Here is an 18575-nt window from a genome sequence, read left to right on the forward strand (position 1 = left end):
ACGAGCAAAAAGTGGTACTAGTTTTATATTGTTTATAGAAAGTCAAATGAACTTTTTATTCAAAAAATTATTTCAGCATTAAAGGAATCATTAACAAAAGAAGATAGCAGAAAATAAAAATATGGTACAATTTACAAAACTTTAAGTACAATACGCAATGGAAGATATTAACCAATTAAAAAAAAATTTTTGCTCAAATTCGTATTTATAAATAGCAACTTTTCCATACTATTTCAATGCGCATCAGAAAATTCCATTTTTCGCTCCATGCTATTGTGTAATGTATAATGTATAACTAATAGAAAATAAAAACCTTTAAAAAATATTTTTAAAAGATTGTCTGCTTATTGGGAAGACGCTGGTGTACTCAGATAAATATTCAATCGTGTAAATAAGATAATATAAAACAATAGACATCTTTTTTTATATATACTGAAATTTACAAATTAATTATGCAGTTATATAAATGACATTATATTGCTAATGATAAGATACGATAATTGTTCTATAACGTATATTTTATTTAAACATATATTTTCAGATTAAATTATACTAAGTTTTTTTATAAAAATCGTTTCAGTCTTTTTATATTAAATCATAAAATGTGATAGAATCATATGGAGTTATAGCTTGTACACTCACAAGGGTTGACATTGAAGAACACACTCTAGAAGTGGTACCTGTGTTCTTCAATGTCAACTTTTGATGATTCCTAAAGCAAAAACAAGATATAGGGTGTTGCAGCGTTTATCAACAAGTGACTTTGTTTTCGAGTTATAAATTTTTAAATCTTCAAAAAACTGGACGATTGTTCCGACGAATTGAGTTCACATTTGCAATTCGGCATTTTTCTTTTTTCTTTAATATGCATTTTGTAATCTTTTTATTCCTTTTAAGCACAATAATATAACAAATATTATAATTGCCTATATTACAATTAATACATACCTACAAACATTCAAAAAATTTAATAATCTTATAAAATCACAAACCTTCCAAAGCTACAGTAATCTAAATCTGTTTATCAATAATTTTGGATCTAATTTTTTTATTTACTGATTTTTTGTGTGGAGCAATGGCTCGGACTATGTCGTAAAAGTACCAAAAACAGAAATTTGCGACAATCGAATAAATAGTATCATACTCACAGTTCTCGTCAAACTTTTTCAAATAATTGAATATGTTTGATACGCGTCGAAATAAATTTCCGAAAAGGCACGTTTCTTCAAATGTAAACTAAATATGTTTTCCACAAGAAATCAGAAATAACAAATGTGCGTGCGGTATAATATCATAAAAATAAAAAAAAATGTTATCCGTTTGTAAATTACATTTTTTAAATCAATACTTATTAATAATAGATAATTAAATTTAGTAATTAATAAATGATGCATTTATTTCGTAAGTTAAACGCAATTACAACACAAATTAAAATGTGATTTCTAAGAGGTATTTTAAACAAATGGCAAATATTAATTTATATAAAAATCTGTTATTAAAATTGTCATGAAAATTAATTCACTATATCCGAGCAATTGCAATTGCGATTATTTTGGTATTTGATCGTGAATTTTCTGCGATTTGTTTTATTAAGCACGGAAATTTTCATCTTTTAGCTGTTGGGTCATAAATCCCACTGGCTTTATCACACAATGCGCCCCTAATTCCACATTATACTCGACGCGCAATTATCTCTATTCGCACGTATTCGGTTGCAATTTATTTATCGTTCTTGTTTGCTTCTTCTTCCAGTTTTTTTTTTTTTCATGAGACATAAAAAACAGTAATCGATCCTAAGGAAAAGCAAATTGCATTGTGATAAAGATTAGGTAAGTATTCAAGAAATATTGAAAAAATTATTGAAAAATTTACTATATTTCTTTATTTTTGACGATTTGATTGATATTGATTGAATGATTCATTCTACGTCTGAGCTTGACATAACTCTTTTTACCGTTTTCCCGTATCAATGGAGATGAAAGGAAAATCGATGATGACCAAAGCGAAACGACTGGCAGAAAAGGTAAAGGGGACAAGGGGTGAGCAAGGGACACTCGTGAAGGGGTTCGAGTGTAATTTAATTTGAAATGCAGACTGACACACGGTTTCAAACTAACGGGATTAAATGCAGACGTGCATTGCATGTTGAATACTCTCTCTTCGAGAAAAAGAAACGGGAAGGGAGAACGAGTTAATTGCAAATCCCTTAATTGCTCATCAAAAAAAAAATCACGAGACGACGGACGCAATGTTTCCAAATGATTCATCTAAATCTAAGGCCAGCATTCATTTTTATATTTAAGATCGTTTTAAATACAATCCTAAGATGTCACGAATTAATTACAGATTTGCATTAGCGTCTTATGACTGTACTAGTTTTACTATATATGAGTTGCTAAAACCGAATGAAACTACTACTGAGCATTATAAACGTTAACTTGAAAATTTGGATGACGAATTTGAACATAAATGGTCTTTTCAACGGGTCTAGGCCGGTTATATTGCTGAATGATAATGCTAAACTACACAGCAAAAGCGACGGTGGACATTCTTGATTTGTCGGGCTGGGAAGTTTTGTCACATCCGGCGTATTTTGCGAACTACATACAACCTTAGCACTAGATTTTTATTTGTTTCAGTACCTTTAACACCATTTAATAGATTATTTGAAAACATACAAAGAGATAAAAAAATGCATTAATGATTTTATTAACTCAAAACTTCCTTTATCGACAGGCAGTTTATCACCTGTCCAATAGACGGTAAAAAATATGTAGACGATGCTGGAGATTACTTTCCTGTTTAAACTGTAAGTTGAATTTGTATAAGTAAATATTACTTTTCATTAAAAGAGGCTGAGAATTAGTTAAATTTATGCATCTAATAATTCAAACATCATAATTATTTTTTTTTGTTATTTATACATTTTCTATTTTTAACAACTCACCTGTACATGATGTAACTGCGTAAGTTGATGCTGCAGCGGATTTGGCGGCGGAGTGCTCGGTGAGCTAACCACTTGGACTGTTTCGTGCTGTTGTAAGTACGGTTCCAGGAAGACATCGTTCCTGCAATACAAAAGAGAGAAAAAAAATTACAATCCGTCATCTACAAGAGGCTCTCGCGTCAATTTGATTGCTACATGATGCGCGTTTATGTCATGGAGATGTTATAGAAACGCAGCATAAAATAACATTAGTTTTCTCACGCGAACGTATTAGTCTGTATAATTTACGCTATCAATATTTAACGTTGCCACTTATTTGCTATAGCAAATAAGTGGCAAACAAAATTTGTCCTAATGTTATAAAACAGATATATTCTGTATTCGTTGCATAAAAGTGAAAATATATTAAATCTGATATAAAATAAAATATAAAATCACAATTTAAAACAAAAAGAAAAGTAGTGTTAAAATTAAAAATTTTGTTCACAATAAAAAGAATAATTTATTTTTCACAGTAACTAAATACGAATCGAATAAGAAAGATATTATTTTCATATTATATAAATATGTGTCTGTATTTTCTCTGTCAAATTTGAATTTTACTCTATTTAATCTATTTGATCTATTTAATATAAATAACTTTAAAACATAAAATTAAAAATGCAGAAAAAAAACGGGGTATGAGTGGTCAGATACTATGAAATTTTGTGTAATTCGTGTAGAATTGTAAGAACTATTATTAAATTTACTTCATTATAGTCTATTTAAAGTTTGTAGAATGATTACTGGTTATTAATATTTATTACGTTTTTATAAAAGTTGAATTTCAATTTTGCGAGTAGCAGGAATTTTTATAGGTGTATACTCTATATGCATTTTGAGAAGTATGTTAGATATAAATTATTTAATTTAGCGCTTAAAGGCCTTGAATGTGACTTCTAAACAACGTAATTAAATTTAATGTTTGTCGTAATGCTTGTCGTTTGTGTGTATGAATTCGGCATGTAAAGTTATATCATGTAGTGAAAGGGGTCGTGAGTCACTTTGCATTACGAGTGTAAGACCGCTCTTGCAACTCAACAACCTCATAGAGAATGTTATATCTATATATCTATATATCTATATATCTATATATCTATATATCTATATATCTATATATATATATATATATATATATATATAATGCTTAATAGTAACTTATTAGTAACAAAGAAGTAAATTCAAAGTTACTTTTTAAACCGAAAAAATTATTAAAGAATATTTTTCAAATAAAATATATTCAACAAAATAAGAATTTTTAATTATTTAAAAAATAATAAAAAAGTTATCCTAAAATTGGGTATTGTTAATTATTTTAGTATTTTAAATTTGAGGAGAGTGGCTAAATGCATACTACTTATATAATTTTTTTTATTTTTTTTCGTAATTGGTAATATTTTGGATGCAAATTAAAGTTCGAAGTTAGATTAATACATTTGGCATCCATTATTATATATTGAACTTTTAAATAATAATAAAATTAATTTGTTATAAACTTTTTTGTAACATGCTGCAAAAAGTGTGATTTAGAAAATCGATCGCTAGAAGCATATTGCTATGATCTCATACATATTGTCTTCGAAAATATTGAATTTATGAATTAAATTAATTCAAAACATCAGAATCAACTGGAATCAATATATTAATTAAAATTTCAATATAAAGAATTTATTCCAATATAAAAGAAACAATATTTATTTTATTAATAATTAATAATTCATCAAAAAAACAATCAAATATTCATTAATTAACAAATAACAATTATAAAAAAGTAAGATTATCGAAATAAAACAAGTCAAATTTATTTTTGTAATTCATATATTTTTATTCAAATAATTATATTCGTTTTACTATTACCATTTATTAACCCATAACGGTCACACTTCCAAATAATAACATAATAGTCACATGAGGTCCACTGAACCCCCCCTGCACAAAATCAGTCGCCATTTGCCAACTTTTTGATATTTCATCGCAAAAATTTTACTGGATGTACGTTGAGGTTTATTCTTTATCATTTAATAATTTTCTTTTTTAATTAGAATTTAACATAATGAAAAAAATTCAAATAGAAAAAACTGCAAATTTTGACTTTTTTACAAAAATATTCATAAAATTTTTAATTTTTGAGATAATTTAACAAAAATTTAGAGGTATATTCTCAAGAAAGTATACTTTCAGATAAAAATTAGTTTCATAGAAGGTTGTTCGATTTTGAATGGTCTGTCTACCCTTAAAGTTAGAAGAAGGACGCTTGAGGTCTTTGGATCCTGTGTGACCATTACAATTTAATCAAATATCATTATCATCTATATTATAGTAAAATTTTTGATGGTACGAGTTAGGAAATTTGATAGTTTATAAACTTTCTTTTATAAAAATATAATAATTTAAAATAAAATTACATAATTACATTATTAGATAAATAAATAAAAAAAAATTTACTTCAGATATACCTGATTTCCTATGTTGATACATAAAAAGAACACTTTTACTGTATCTAAAAATTTATTTAAATATAAAAAATGATTTTATATGTTACATTAGGCTATATAATTATGTAAGACGTTCAAGCTTGATAATAAAAGTTTTGACAATCTAGCAAACAGCTTAAACGTCCAATATAAAATTTTAAAGATTCAACATAATTATTTTCAGATTTATATTTCAACAAAATTGTCCTTTCCGCATAGTTAAATGTTAAATTTTTTCTATATTACTTATTTCTTATTTATTTTTTTGTTTTTGTCACTAAAGTCTATTCTACATCATAAAGCGTAAGACTGTTAAGCTGTAAGCCGTGGTTATACTCCCATTTCTACCAATTAACTTTTAGCTTTAAAGTACATTACAGTTTTACAGCCTTAAGTTATACTATTGTAGAATATACTTAAATGTTAAATGTCTTATATTAACACAAAATGTAAAATATTGGAAAAATACGTTTTAAGCAAACGGTAAGCTTTCAGCATACTCTCCTAAATAATTCCTAATAATAAATAGACCTTGAGGTATTTTTAAGAATTGTATGCATCCTTCATTGAAAGAAATATGATTTTTCGAGATGTTGATCTTATTTGATGAATTTATCAATACAAGTAATGATAAACATAATGACAAATCCTTGTTCGCAAATAGATTTGAAGATTGAAAAATAAATTCAGGATTTCGATATTTAATTTAGTTTAAAGGCTAGGAAAGGCAAAGCTCGTGCGCTTTTCTTACAATCTGAAAGACATTAGTGAAAAATCTAACGAATAAAGATGTCTCCCTTTACCTCTTATGAATAACTCGTTTATCGAATAGCAGGCGCGTGAGTTCTTGTTACCGTACATAAGTACCCTTGTACTGGTAATCGTGCGAAAACTTACTGATAAATTCCGTAAAAGGATGGCGGAGAAAAGGAGAAGAAGGAACATTAAGGATATATTGTGCTGTGATGTAAATAGGCTTTTATGTAACTTGACTTCAATTCCCATGCAATTATTTCATGAAAATACAAGGAAGTATAATTCAATAATTGGTTTTCATAAAATTTTGATTCATGTTTTATGAGAATAATGTAATCCGCTTAAAAAGACAATAAAAATGTAAAAAAAGCGCCAAGTATATTTTTTCGTAATATGCCAAAGCAATGGATAAAACCAAATTTATCATCAAAAAGAAGTGAAATCAAATATATTCTAAGTATATTTATTACAGATGGGTTGGGAGTCTTTTGACTACGTTGCAATTGACCATCAGCCACTTACAGTTAAACAGTGGAAAAACTACGCACCGGTTGTTCAAAATGGCTGTGGTCAATCTCAACATAGCCAAACGAGACAACCCCGTACCGATAAGCAGCAAATTATGTGAGCGATAAAATCAAAGATGGGCAAAATCTCTAGCAGCAGCGTACTTGGCGCGCCCTTTTTTTTTTTTTTATATATATATATATATAAATAATACCGTTAAAATAATTTTTTATAATGATTTAGTAATAACGTTATAATTTTTCATAACAATAATAATTACTTAGAAATTAACAAGTACTTGTTCATTTTTTATAATGCTACAGTAAATCACGAGATTTCAAAATTACATTATTTAATGATTAATATTAAATGCAATAATAAATATTGTAAAAATTCAAACTAAGCTATTCTGTACCTTTAATAATCTTATATTAAAGGTACAGAATAGTTAAACTTATCTGGTAATTTTTCTAATTTTTCATTTTTTAGCATACTGTATTTTACAGCATCATTTTTACCTGAATTTGGATTTATTTGTCAACTATTAATGTTAGGACTATATTGTGCGTGCGTGCGTGCGTGCGTGCGTGCGTGCGTGCGTGCGTGCGTGCGTGCGTGCGTGCGTGCGTGCGTGCGTGCGTGCGTGCGTGCGTGCGTGCGTGCGTGCGTGCGTGTGCGTGCGTGCGTGCGTGCGTGCGTGCGTGCGTGCGTGCGTGCGTGCGTGCGTGCGTGCGTGCGTGCGTGCGTGCGTGCGTGCGTGCGTGCGTGCGTGCGTGCGTGTATGCACATGCGCGTGATGTAAGTCAACATACACGAAGATATACATACACTGCTCATTTTACTATTGTTATTGCTTATATGACAAGAAAATAAAACGACCATCATTTTATGTCTAAATTGAAAAGATATTCATTTCCAAATTTTATTATAGTAACAACAGAAGTTATTATTTGACATAACATTTTTATTTTTTAATTAAATTATATTGTTTTATACAGAATACAAAATTTTATATTGATTACAAAGTTGTAACGGTCTGACTTCGCGTACGGGCGATTGTATCGGTGGGCGAGGACGCGGGTAGGTTACCGAGAGAACTAGACGTGTGTTTACAGATGACTAGGTAAATCAGTTTATTATAATAGTAAGAAAACGTACAAAACGATATTCGCAAAAGCGGCGCGCAGATGGACGAATGGAGATGACGCTCGAACGGACGTGACGGAGAATATATTTCTACGCGCGGACGGACGGAAAGAAAAGTAACGCGCGGACGGGCGGAAAAAAATCGTGACGTCCGGACGGACGGATCTATAATTTCGCGCGGACGGACAGACGACGGAGAATAATCTGAGAACTCGGAATTCCTGTTTACGAGTTGGCGCAGTCTTGCCGAAGGCCGCGACCACCGCCAGGGGCGCGCGGGCAATATAGCTTGTGCGCGCGGTACAACTGTACAATACGGTGGAACAATTCGGCGATTGCAACGCGTAGCGGTTAATACCGCATTGTTGTTGCGGCGGTGGCAAAGACTCACACCAAGATCTCTTGGTGAAGGCGCGGAATTCCAGATCGTGAGTCGATGCCAACGGAGAGGAGATAAGATGCCGGTTTACCGAGATCGCTCGGTTGAGCTCAAGGTGCTTGAACCTGTAGAAACGGAGGTGGTTAAGAATCTCGTTGTCAAAAGTCCTCGGTAAAAATCAAGCTCACTTTCGGTTCGGAGAGGAAGGATACTGCTTCTTAACGGACGGACGGTTCGGATAAGAAGCCCTGTTCGTTGAAGCGGCGGCGCTTATATAGCGAAATCTGGAGAGGAAGGGCGGTTCGGCAGTCGGTCGGTACGGTATTGGAGAGGGGATCCCCGCCACTTCATTCACTCGTATGGCGCGTGCGCGCGGAGAGTATCTCAACCTTTGACTATACAGGTATCCCAGACCAATATATAAAGATTACTACGATGAGGTAGAAGGGATCGAGATAAATCAAAAAGTCTAATAACAGTTTGCGATATTTGCAACAATTTTCGTGTAATAAAATATTAAAGTCAGCCGAATAAGAGCGCGCGGAGAGGCAAACGGTTAGTCGCCTGAGCCGTAAAACCGCCCGGTTCGACGCGGTGCGGTGCCAAACTATCTTTTCCCTCGCCGCGCGCCACTTACCGTCGCCTACAATCGGGCCGCAGTGGGCGGACCTATGGCTCAGACGAGCGACCGCTTGTCTCTCTGCGCGCTCTTATTCGGCTGACCTTAATATTTTATTACTCAAAAATTATTGCAAATATCGCAAAATAGTATTAGACTTTTTCATTTATCTCGATCCTTTCTACCTCATCGTGATAATCTTTATACATTGGTCTGGGACACCCTGTATAAATATGGACTGCTAGTACCCCCCCCCTTTTCCTATGTTTTCGTGTAAAAAAAATCTGCAACGCTTTCATCTCCTAAGTGGCAGAAATGTGAAACAAAAAAGCGAGACAGCAATAGTAGAAGATCAGAAAAGAAAGAGACAAAATACAATATAATGCTTTGAATTTATACGTCACTCCAAAATATGCGATTATATTTCTGTAAAATAAGAATTAATTTTACTAAATTAAAAGGAAATAAATATAAAATATACACATTTTATTATTGAAGATATATTTAAAAAAACTATATAATTAATATATATATATATATATATATATATATATATATATATATATATAGTGCCCGTTCGGCTGAGCTTGAGAAGTTGGCCGAAAGAAGATCTTTCGATCAGACAGAAGAAGCGCAGCCGGCTTTTGTTCGGTGTTCAAGACGCGGAGCCGTCAAGAGTTATTCTGTATAATTACGCTACGATTTTGTTGATAAAGTGACGATTAAAGCTTGAGTTCTTTTTGTAAAGAGTGTTTATTCATTTCGTCTCGCGCTTTCGAGTGTCCTAGCGCAAGTGAAGTGTGTGCTCGTATCGTCGAGTACATTTTGAGGGCTCGTCCGATTTTGGACCACGAAATGGACATCTCGGAAGATTTTACGGTAGCGTCTCCTGCGAGAGCGGAGGAACGTCCTCTTTGTAAGAGAATGCGACTCCGTACACTTGCAAAACCTCGACTCTCCAACAAAGCAAATTCTCTTTGGACGGTCGCCATGGATTGCGTCAGCTTCGTGCTGAGACAAAGGCAGCGGCAGCGTGAGGAGGAAATGCAGGAACCAGGAGCGCGATGAGAGACTTCAGCGTCTAGAGGAGCGGCTACAACACTTTTCAGGCCAGTCGTTATCTTTTTCTGTTTGTCTTCCAATCGCGGAGATTTCTCGGGATTCCGGAAACGCGGGCGTTAATTTTAAATTAAAGCCGGATATTTTCGACGGGAGTGTTCTGCTGTGCGAATATTTTACACAATTTGAATTGATTACGCAAGCGAGTAACTAGGAAGATTCTACGAAAGCGGTCGCGTTAGCCTCGAGTTTGCAGGGGAAAGCGCGTTTAGTTTTAGACGGAATAACGGAATTAGAAAATTTAAGTTATGGAGAAATTAAATCAAAGCTCGAATTACGTTTTGGAGGTCATTTATCTGAAACTTTTTACGCTCAATTTACGAATCGTAAACAAAAATTTGGAGAAGATTTAGCTTCGTTGGAAGCTGATTTAGAACGACGGTCACGTTTAGCTTATCCAGAGTGTTCTCAAGAAGTGCGCGACAAAATTGCTTATGCTAGTATTATTGCAGTCTCTGACGGAGTTCGAGACGCACTCTCCAACTTAAGGGAATTACTTCCTTGCGTTCTGCAATTGAGAGGGCAAAAGCAATTAAAACTATTTAAGAAAACAGTTTTTCTCAGAAAGGGGAAAATAAAGAAATAGAGAATGTTTCAGTTTAGGTTTAATTAAAAATAGAAGATGTGGGAGAGAGTTCCGGTTTTAGGTTTAGGATTTCTTCTTTTCAAAATTGAAATTTTGTCTCAGGAGAGGAGGGAGACGTTCTCTCGTTCCTTTTTCTTCCTGAAGGGCATTGGATTGGGAATGACACGGGCAACGCTCGGTAACTCGTGGCAAGAGCCCGGGGTAGAGCAGGAAGTCGTCGTGTTTCCCTGGAAGTTCACGCCTTGGAGGACGGGTTCGGGGAATCGTTCTTTCTTCAGAAACTGAGAATGAGTTTTGATTCTTTTTTTTTTAGAATTTCTTGAATTGGCACAGGGGAATGGATTCGCAACAAACTGTGTTTAATTTTCCGAAGCAGAGGCCCGGGTGAGAGCAGAAAATTGTCATTTTTGTTTGATATTGCTCGAGACGACGCTCGGTAACCTGTGGCAGGAGCCCAGGGCAGAGCAGAAGGTCGTCGAGCGGATTGTGATTGCAGATGCGGAAGACGCTCGCAAACCTGTGGCAGGAGCCCAGGGTAGAGCAGTGGGTCGTCATTTTGCTCTGAATCGCGGAGGACAATGCTCGGTTACCCGTGGCAAAAGCTGAGAATGGAGCGAAAGAGTCTAAGATTTCTTATTCTCTAACAGAAAGGTGTTGGTTTGGGAGTGACGCTGGCGACGCTCGGTAACTCGTGGTAGGAGCCTGGGGTAGAGCAGGAAATCGTTGAGCTTCCCTAGAAATCCTCACCTTGGGAGATGAGTTCTAAAGATTGTTTTTTTGTCAGGAGCTGAGAGTGAATTTTGATTTTTTTTCTTTTGAATTGTAGAGGACGGTGCTCGGTAACACGAGGCAAGAACACAGGGTAGAGCAGAAAGTCATCAGATTTGAGTCTTTCGCAAGAAAATTTTATCTTAGAATTTTGTTTAAGATATAGAAGAAAATAATTATTGATTTTTAAGTTTTTTTCTTGCAGGGTTTTGTTATTTAAAATTGAATACTCGTCGGATTTTGTTTTTTCGTTTCAGTTCTAAGGATCTTTTGAAATGATGTTCTTCGTGTGGAGAATCGCTATAGTATTTCTTTTAAAAAAGACTGCTTCGCCCCGGGTTTTTGAGCCGTGGTTTTCCCCATGGGACTAAGGGCAAATGCCGAGGCAGGAGCTTGGTGAGTCTTTCGAGACGTTGGGTCCACGGTAGATACCCCCACCTTGCTCAAAGTTTTTTTGAAGAAAGAAGATTCCTCAGAAGAATTCTTTGAAGAGGATTTCTCTGAAGAGGTTGTTCTTCGAGAGAGGAGGATTTCTTCTGTGATTAAGAATTCCAGGATGTTGTTTGGAGCCAAAGAAGAGTGGCTCGGAATCTTGAAGCAACAGCTCAAGAAGAAGATCAGATGGGTCTTGGAGACAACAGAAGGTCCGGAAATATAAGAAGACTTCGCGCTTGTCGGGACGACAAGCTTTTAAAAAGGGGGGCAGTGTTGTGCCCTTTCGGCCGAGCTTGAAAAGCTGGCCGAAGGAAGATCTATCGATCAGACAGATCGCAGCCGGCTTTTGTTTGGTGTTCAGGACGCGGAGCCGTCAAGAGTTATTCTGTATAATTACGCTACGATTTTGTTATATAAAGTTCCACGATTAAAGCTTGAGTTCTTTTTGTAAAGAGTGTTTATTCATTTCGTGTTGCGCGTTCGAGTGTCCTAGCGCGAGTGAAGTGTGTGCTCGTATCGTCGAGTACAACAATATATATAAAATAATAATAAAATATATAAAGCAAAAAATGGAAAGTAAGTAATTAAAAATAAAAACAAATAAGTGATGTCATATAAATAAAAGGAAGCCTCATTAGAGAACCGTCATTTTCGGGTAATAAAGTGTACAGTATAAATTATTGCCTGCTGAAAATAACAGTTTTAATTAAATTATGTCTTATAAAGTATTTGTGTTCATTCAACGTAATTATTTTACTTTCTTAAGCTAATTTAACGTTCAAATAATACGTAATAATTAATTTTATTATTACATATTTATGATTCTCTAATATTTCTAGATCTTTAATATGTGTGTCAAAGTTAATAAATAATGTATCTAATCTTAGATTTCTTAATGTTTCTTGAATCATTGTAGGGATTACATTTCTCATTTTTAATTTATTTTTTAATTTAAAAAAATTAAAAATTTTTTCACAAACAGTTACTATTTTATAGGTGTCAATTCTTGGATATAGCACAAATGTTTATTACTGTCGCGTATAAAAGCCACACACCACACTATATGTTATTTTATACTGGAAATCGTTGCTTAGGAGATGGGGGCGCTGTAGATGTTTCTTACAGCCTAAAAGAGCCAACTAGCAGTCCATATTTATATAGTCAAAGATCTCAACGCGTGGATGCGTGTTCGCGTCAATTTAAATTTATTATTGGCGCTCGGCGCCTGTTATTCGCTGTCCGGCGGATGGTCGGCCGAACAGCACGGAGCAGTGGACCAAGGGGGAACGAAAAGATGGTTTGTTACAAAGTTTAATAATATAGATTTTATTGAATAAAGCTTAAAAAGCAATGTGTGAACAATTTGCATATTATAAAATTTCTTTTTTTATAACATAAATTTCATTACAAGTGTAAACATAATATTCTAAAAAGATCTTGTTAAATAAATTTTAAGCTTATAATATCTTTGAATAAATAATAAGTTTGCTAATGCATTAAAATAAATATTATGATATTTTTTGCAGTAATAAATTCAGTGAAGATTATCATTGTTATAATTATGATGATGAAATTATTAATAGTTTACAATATTGGTACAAATTACCAAAGATTCATTTACCGATCTTCTTTTTATTATCACATATTAAGAATAAAAAGATCATTGAAAATAAAAATTCTGTAATAACAATCAGACGAAGGGACAAGTCATTCTAATGACAAATAAATATAAGTAGTTTCAGAATTTTTATATGTTGTAATAAAGTATAATAAAATTCAGTTTTATATTTTCAAATAAAATTGCTCATTTTGATGGTGAGCCTTCTTGTATGTGTAAGTATATATTTGTAAACTTATAGGTAGGTGAATAGAATGTTTTGGGATTCGTCAGTGATTTAAGTAGAAGTATGAACAATAGAAAAACTGCGTGCTCTAATATTTATATTAAAAAAACGGGCGCCAAGTACGCTGCTGCTAGAAATTTTGCCCATCTTGGATATTATGTCATATAATTTGCTGCTCATCGATACGTGAGTGTCTCGTTTGGCTACGTTGAGATTGACCACAACCATTTTGAACGGCCGGTGTGTAGAGTTTTTCGACTGTTTAACACTGTAAGTGGCTGGTGGTCAATTGCAACGTGGTGAAAAGACTCCCAACCCGGTAATAAATATACTTGAAATATATTTGATTTCACTTCTTTTTGATGATATATTTAGTTTTATTCATTGCAGTTTCGGTTTAGTTTGGTTAAATTTGATTTTATCCATTGCTTTGGCATATTACAAAAAAAATATACTTGATGCTTTTTTTTACACTTTTAGGCGGATTTCAGAAATTTTTGCTAAGCATTTTGTTGCAGTAATAATATATTAAAGACATAGTAAGGTTATACAGACACAAAAAATGTGTATGTTTCATAAACAGTCATGAAAGTAATTATTTGGACTTGAAAAGAAAGAGAGAGAGCGCAAGAGCGGGAGTGAGCAGAGAAGAGCGAGACAATGAACGATAGAGAGCGAAGGAGAGCGGTAGAAAACTAGTTAAAGCGATAGAGAGCGAAAAAGAGCGGTAGAGAGCGAGGGATTACGGTAGAAAGCTAGGAAGAGCAAAGAAGAGCGGTAGCAAAAGAGAGAGGGGGGGGATTGATTGATTGATTGATTGATTGGGCATTTATTACTGTCCTAGGGTAAACCCTCTAAGGACAGGCAGAATATACAAATGATACAGGTCAGAGGGCGGTTCAACTTAAAACTAATAACAAATAAAAAAAAATAGATACAAATAAAAACAATAATTAAAATAGAAATGAAAATGTGCTTAATACTATGACCAGCGTAAACGAACAGTAAATATAATATACAGACATAATAGAAAAATAAAACAAAATAAAACAAAATAGAACAAAAAATAGAACAAAAAATATAATATATCTTTATATAGTACTAACAGAAAGAGTATTTATGTGCTAAGCAAAACAAAACGAAAACAAAAGCTAGAAAAGTAAGAAAATAAGTAAGATAATAGGAACATGACAATTTAAATAGACATAGACTAGAACGCAGTTACGCCTGGGAAGCATCGCTATGAAGCAGGAGGTGGTGAAGATCACGCTTAAAGGCGCCAATGGAAACAGCACCGCGGGTGGGTGCAGGAAGTAAGTTCCAAAACGTAGGTGCAGCTACGGAAAATGAACGCTGGTAAGTTGATGTGCGACTAGAAGAAACGGCAAAGTCGAGAGGAGAAGCCCTAGAAGTAGCGCGTAATCGGGCACGAGGTACAAGAGAGGATGCAAGATAGGAGGGTGTCCCGGTACTGCTGACAGAGTAGATCAGGCAGCCGAGGAGGTAAGACCTCCTGTTCTCCGCGCTCAGCCAGCCGAGTTAAGGATAGAGATGGGAGACATGATCATCCCAGCGGAGGTAAAAAATGAAGCGCACACAAGCATTCATTAGTCGCCTAAGCTTAAGATTTTGCTGACCGGTTAGATCAGTTAGGACAGCAGAACAATAATCAAAGAATGGGAAAATCAAGGAGGATACCAGACGCGCTCGTAGAGGGCGCGACAGACAGTGCCTGTGATATTTCAGACGCCAGAGCACTCCGTTTACCCGCAGGGAAATAGTCTTAACTTGCTCATTCCAGCTGAGCACGCTAGTAAATGTCAAGCCAAGGTTGATTACGCGATCTGTAATTTTTATGGGTATGCCATTAAGCGTAAGGACTAAGGCATGGTTAGCATTGATGGCATTGATGTAGCGGGCACTACCCATGAGAATAGCCTTGGTCTTGGAGGCATTCAGCGTGAGGCGGTTGTTATTTGCCCACCTCTCGATAGCAGAGATATCTTCGCTGAATTTTCCAAGGGTGTCTGCAAGGTCGGATGGACGGAAATGTAGATATATTTGTAGGTCGTCGGCGTATAATATATGATGGCAGTGACGGAATACAGCTCTTAGGTCGTCTATGAAGAGGGCAAAGAGCAAGGGCCAAGAACGGAGCCCTGAGGAACACTCGCCGGGACACTGGACCATGAGGAGAAATCGTTGCGCCCGCGAACACGCTGTGTTCTGTTAGAGAGATACAACTCAAACCAGCTGAATACAGGAGAGGAGATGCCAAAATTAGCAAGCTTGCTCAGGAGTAGGTAGTGGCAGACGGAATCAAATGCTTTTGAGAAGTCGAATAGAATGAGCGGGTGACCATTCTCTGATCGATGGCCCGCCTTACATTGTCCGCCAGCTTCACGAGGAGGAGGAAGAAACGGAGGGAGAGAGGGAGAGGATGGGGAGATGGGGGAGGGAGAAAGAGGGAGAAACAGTGAGAGAAAAAGAGGGGGGAGGGAGAGAGAGGAAAGGAGAGGGAGGAAGGGGAGAGGGAAAATTTTTACCGTGGAGTCCATTGACGCAATTCATTTTCTTGTACATTTAATTTCTAATAATTTGTAAAAATTTTAATTTTTAATAATTTGTAACAATTACAAAACGGTTTTTGCATTTCGGTCCTATCTTCAGTTATCATTTTTTGGCTATTTTACTGGTCTAATGTTTTAATGGGTTAGTGTAATAATAAGATATCAAAGTATTGCTGGTAGAAAAATAAAATTAACATTTTTATGTAGTAAATGAAATGACAATTATAATAAAAACAACCAATTTTTCAGAGCATTTGCTTATTATTCACTAGGAAATAGTAATAATAACTAAAAACTATAATTTATGTAGTTGAAACAAATTATAAATATATAATTGGCACCGAAAATTACTACATGGGCTGAAAAGTCCCGGGATTTTTAATGAAAACAAGCGTTTTTTGGGCAAAGTTATATTTATTTCTCAACATAGTTGCCTTCGAGCGTGATACACTTGGTATAGCGATTTTCCAACATTTCGATGCTCTTTCTGTAGTACAGAATGTCCAAGCCTTCGAAATACGCCTCGGTTTCCGCAATGACTTCCTCATTCAATGTGAATCTCTTTGCCTGTAGCCACCGCTTGAGGTTTGAGAACAGATAAACAGTCGCTGGGGGCCAAGTCTGAAGAATACAGCGGGTGAGCAACCAATTCGAATCGTAATTAGTCCAATTTGAGCATCGCTTACAAGGACGTGTGTGACGGTGCGTTATTGTGATGGTACAGAACTTTTTTCTTCGCCATATGGGGCCGTTTTTTCTTTATTCCGTCGTTCAGTTGTCCAATAACGCTGTATAATACTCTCTCGTAATTGTTCTTCCCTTCTGCAGATAATCGATGAAGATTATGGCATGCGCATCCCAAAAAAAAGAAGGCCAAAACCTTCCCGGCCGAGCGTTGATCTTTTGGCCGCTTTAGTTGGCTTTCATAGCTTTTCAGCCACTCTACAGACTGCCTATTGGACTCAGGCGTATGGTAATGGATCCACGTTTCATCCATCGTTACAAAACGTCGAAAAAAGTCCGCTCGATTAGGCCGTAACAACGCCAAACCAGCCATTGAATCATCATCGCTGCTGTTTTTGGTCAGCAAACGCGACACCCATCGCGCAGATAGCTTTTCCATATCCAAAATATCGTGCAAAATGTATCCTACTCGTTCTTTTGAGATGCCAACGGCCTCAGCTAACTCGCGCAACTTCACTTTACCATCACTCAAAACAATTTGATGCATTTGCTTTACGATTTCCGGATTCGTAGCCTTTTTTGGTCTTCCAGAGCAAGGTGCGTCTTTGGTGCTTGTACGACCCATTTTAAATTCACTAAACCATCAATAAACTGTTGTTCTCGAAGGAGTAGATGTGGGATAACATTTCTTCAACCATTTCATTGATTATTCAGGAGTTTTTCCCATCAAATAACAATATTTGATCAATATGCGATATTCCTGTTTTTCCATTTTTTTACGAAGGCAAAGGTAGCGACACTTAAACGACTGTAGCTTGTAAATAAATGAACAAAATGTCATGAAACTTCACACATAAACTAGTGACAGATGAAACTCTCGAAATAAATTATGTTTGTTTTCTAGTGGCGTCAGCTACTGAAAAATCCTGGGACTCATTTTCAGTCTTTGTAGTAAATTATAGTTAAATTGTGATAATGGTAATCATTTTTTCTCACAGTGTACATGTAATAAAATATTTTCTTGTTATATTTTGCCTAATATATTATAGTACATATAAGAGGAGGGGAGGGGGGGTGTAGGGTAGTTAAAGTTTGATGCCTAAATGTTAATTTTCATAATTAACGAATCAATCTTTACTTGTACAATATTCTTTGGATATTTATCTTTCAATGTAACTACTATTAAAAAACATCTTTAAAAAACTATGAACTTTATTTAAGAAAAGTAAGAAAAAGGCATTTTTCCGTCAGGCATTTTGTCTTAAAGATAAAATATGTTATTTTCGTGGGCATACACTTTAAAACATAAATACAAAATAGAAAGTGTCTTCTATCAAATGGAATAGCAACTTTCATAATATTATTTTGTATTTTGTAATAACTAATATTTTTTACAACACAACTTCGGAGGATGTTACATTGTATTAAATGTCTCAGCTCTACTGTATGCAGTCAAGAAATTAATGTTTTTCAATAACAATCTTATGTGCTCGTTAATTTTAAATAATAGAATGGTATAGAAAGATAGATTAATACGAGCAATAAAAACATAACATGTATATTTTAATTTCATTACACAGTATTAAACTATAATAAATTAATGCTTTTTTTGTTAAATTATACACTTTGTTCTGCAGCTTACGATTTATCTCATTTAATAGACAATAAGTTTTCCTTTCAACCGTACGTTCGTCAATCGAAA

The 18575-nt window shown here is 34.6% G+C and overlaps 1 protein-coding gene across 7 annotated transcripts in view; it reads right to left on the reverse strand.

Moving 5' to 3' along the window:
• The window catches only part of LOC105203197 (protein sprint), a 228264-nt gene that overhangs the window by 81922 nt on the left and 127767 nt on the right, over window positions 1–18575 (reverse strand). For all 7 annotated transcript variants that reach the window (XM_039454559.1, XM_039454557.1, XM_039454556.1 and 4 more), the window contains one exon: window positions 2948–3068. In XM_039454559.1, coding sequence (XP_039310493.1) covers window positions 2948–3068 — 121 coding nt within the window. The remainder of the gene's footprint in view (window positions 1–2947; window positions 3069–18575) is intronic.

Source organism: Solenopsis invicta, chromosome 10 (genome assembly GCF_016802725.1).
Source record: "Solenopsis invicta isolate M01_SB chromosome 10, UNIL_Sinv_3.0, whole genome shotgun sequence".
Taxonomy (NCBI): domain Eukaryota; kingdom Metazoa; phylum Arthropoda; class Insecta; order Hymenoptera; family Formicidae; genus Solenopsis; species Solenopsis invicta.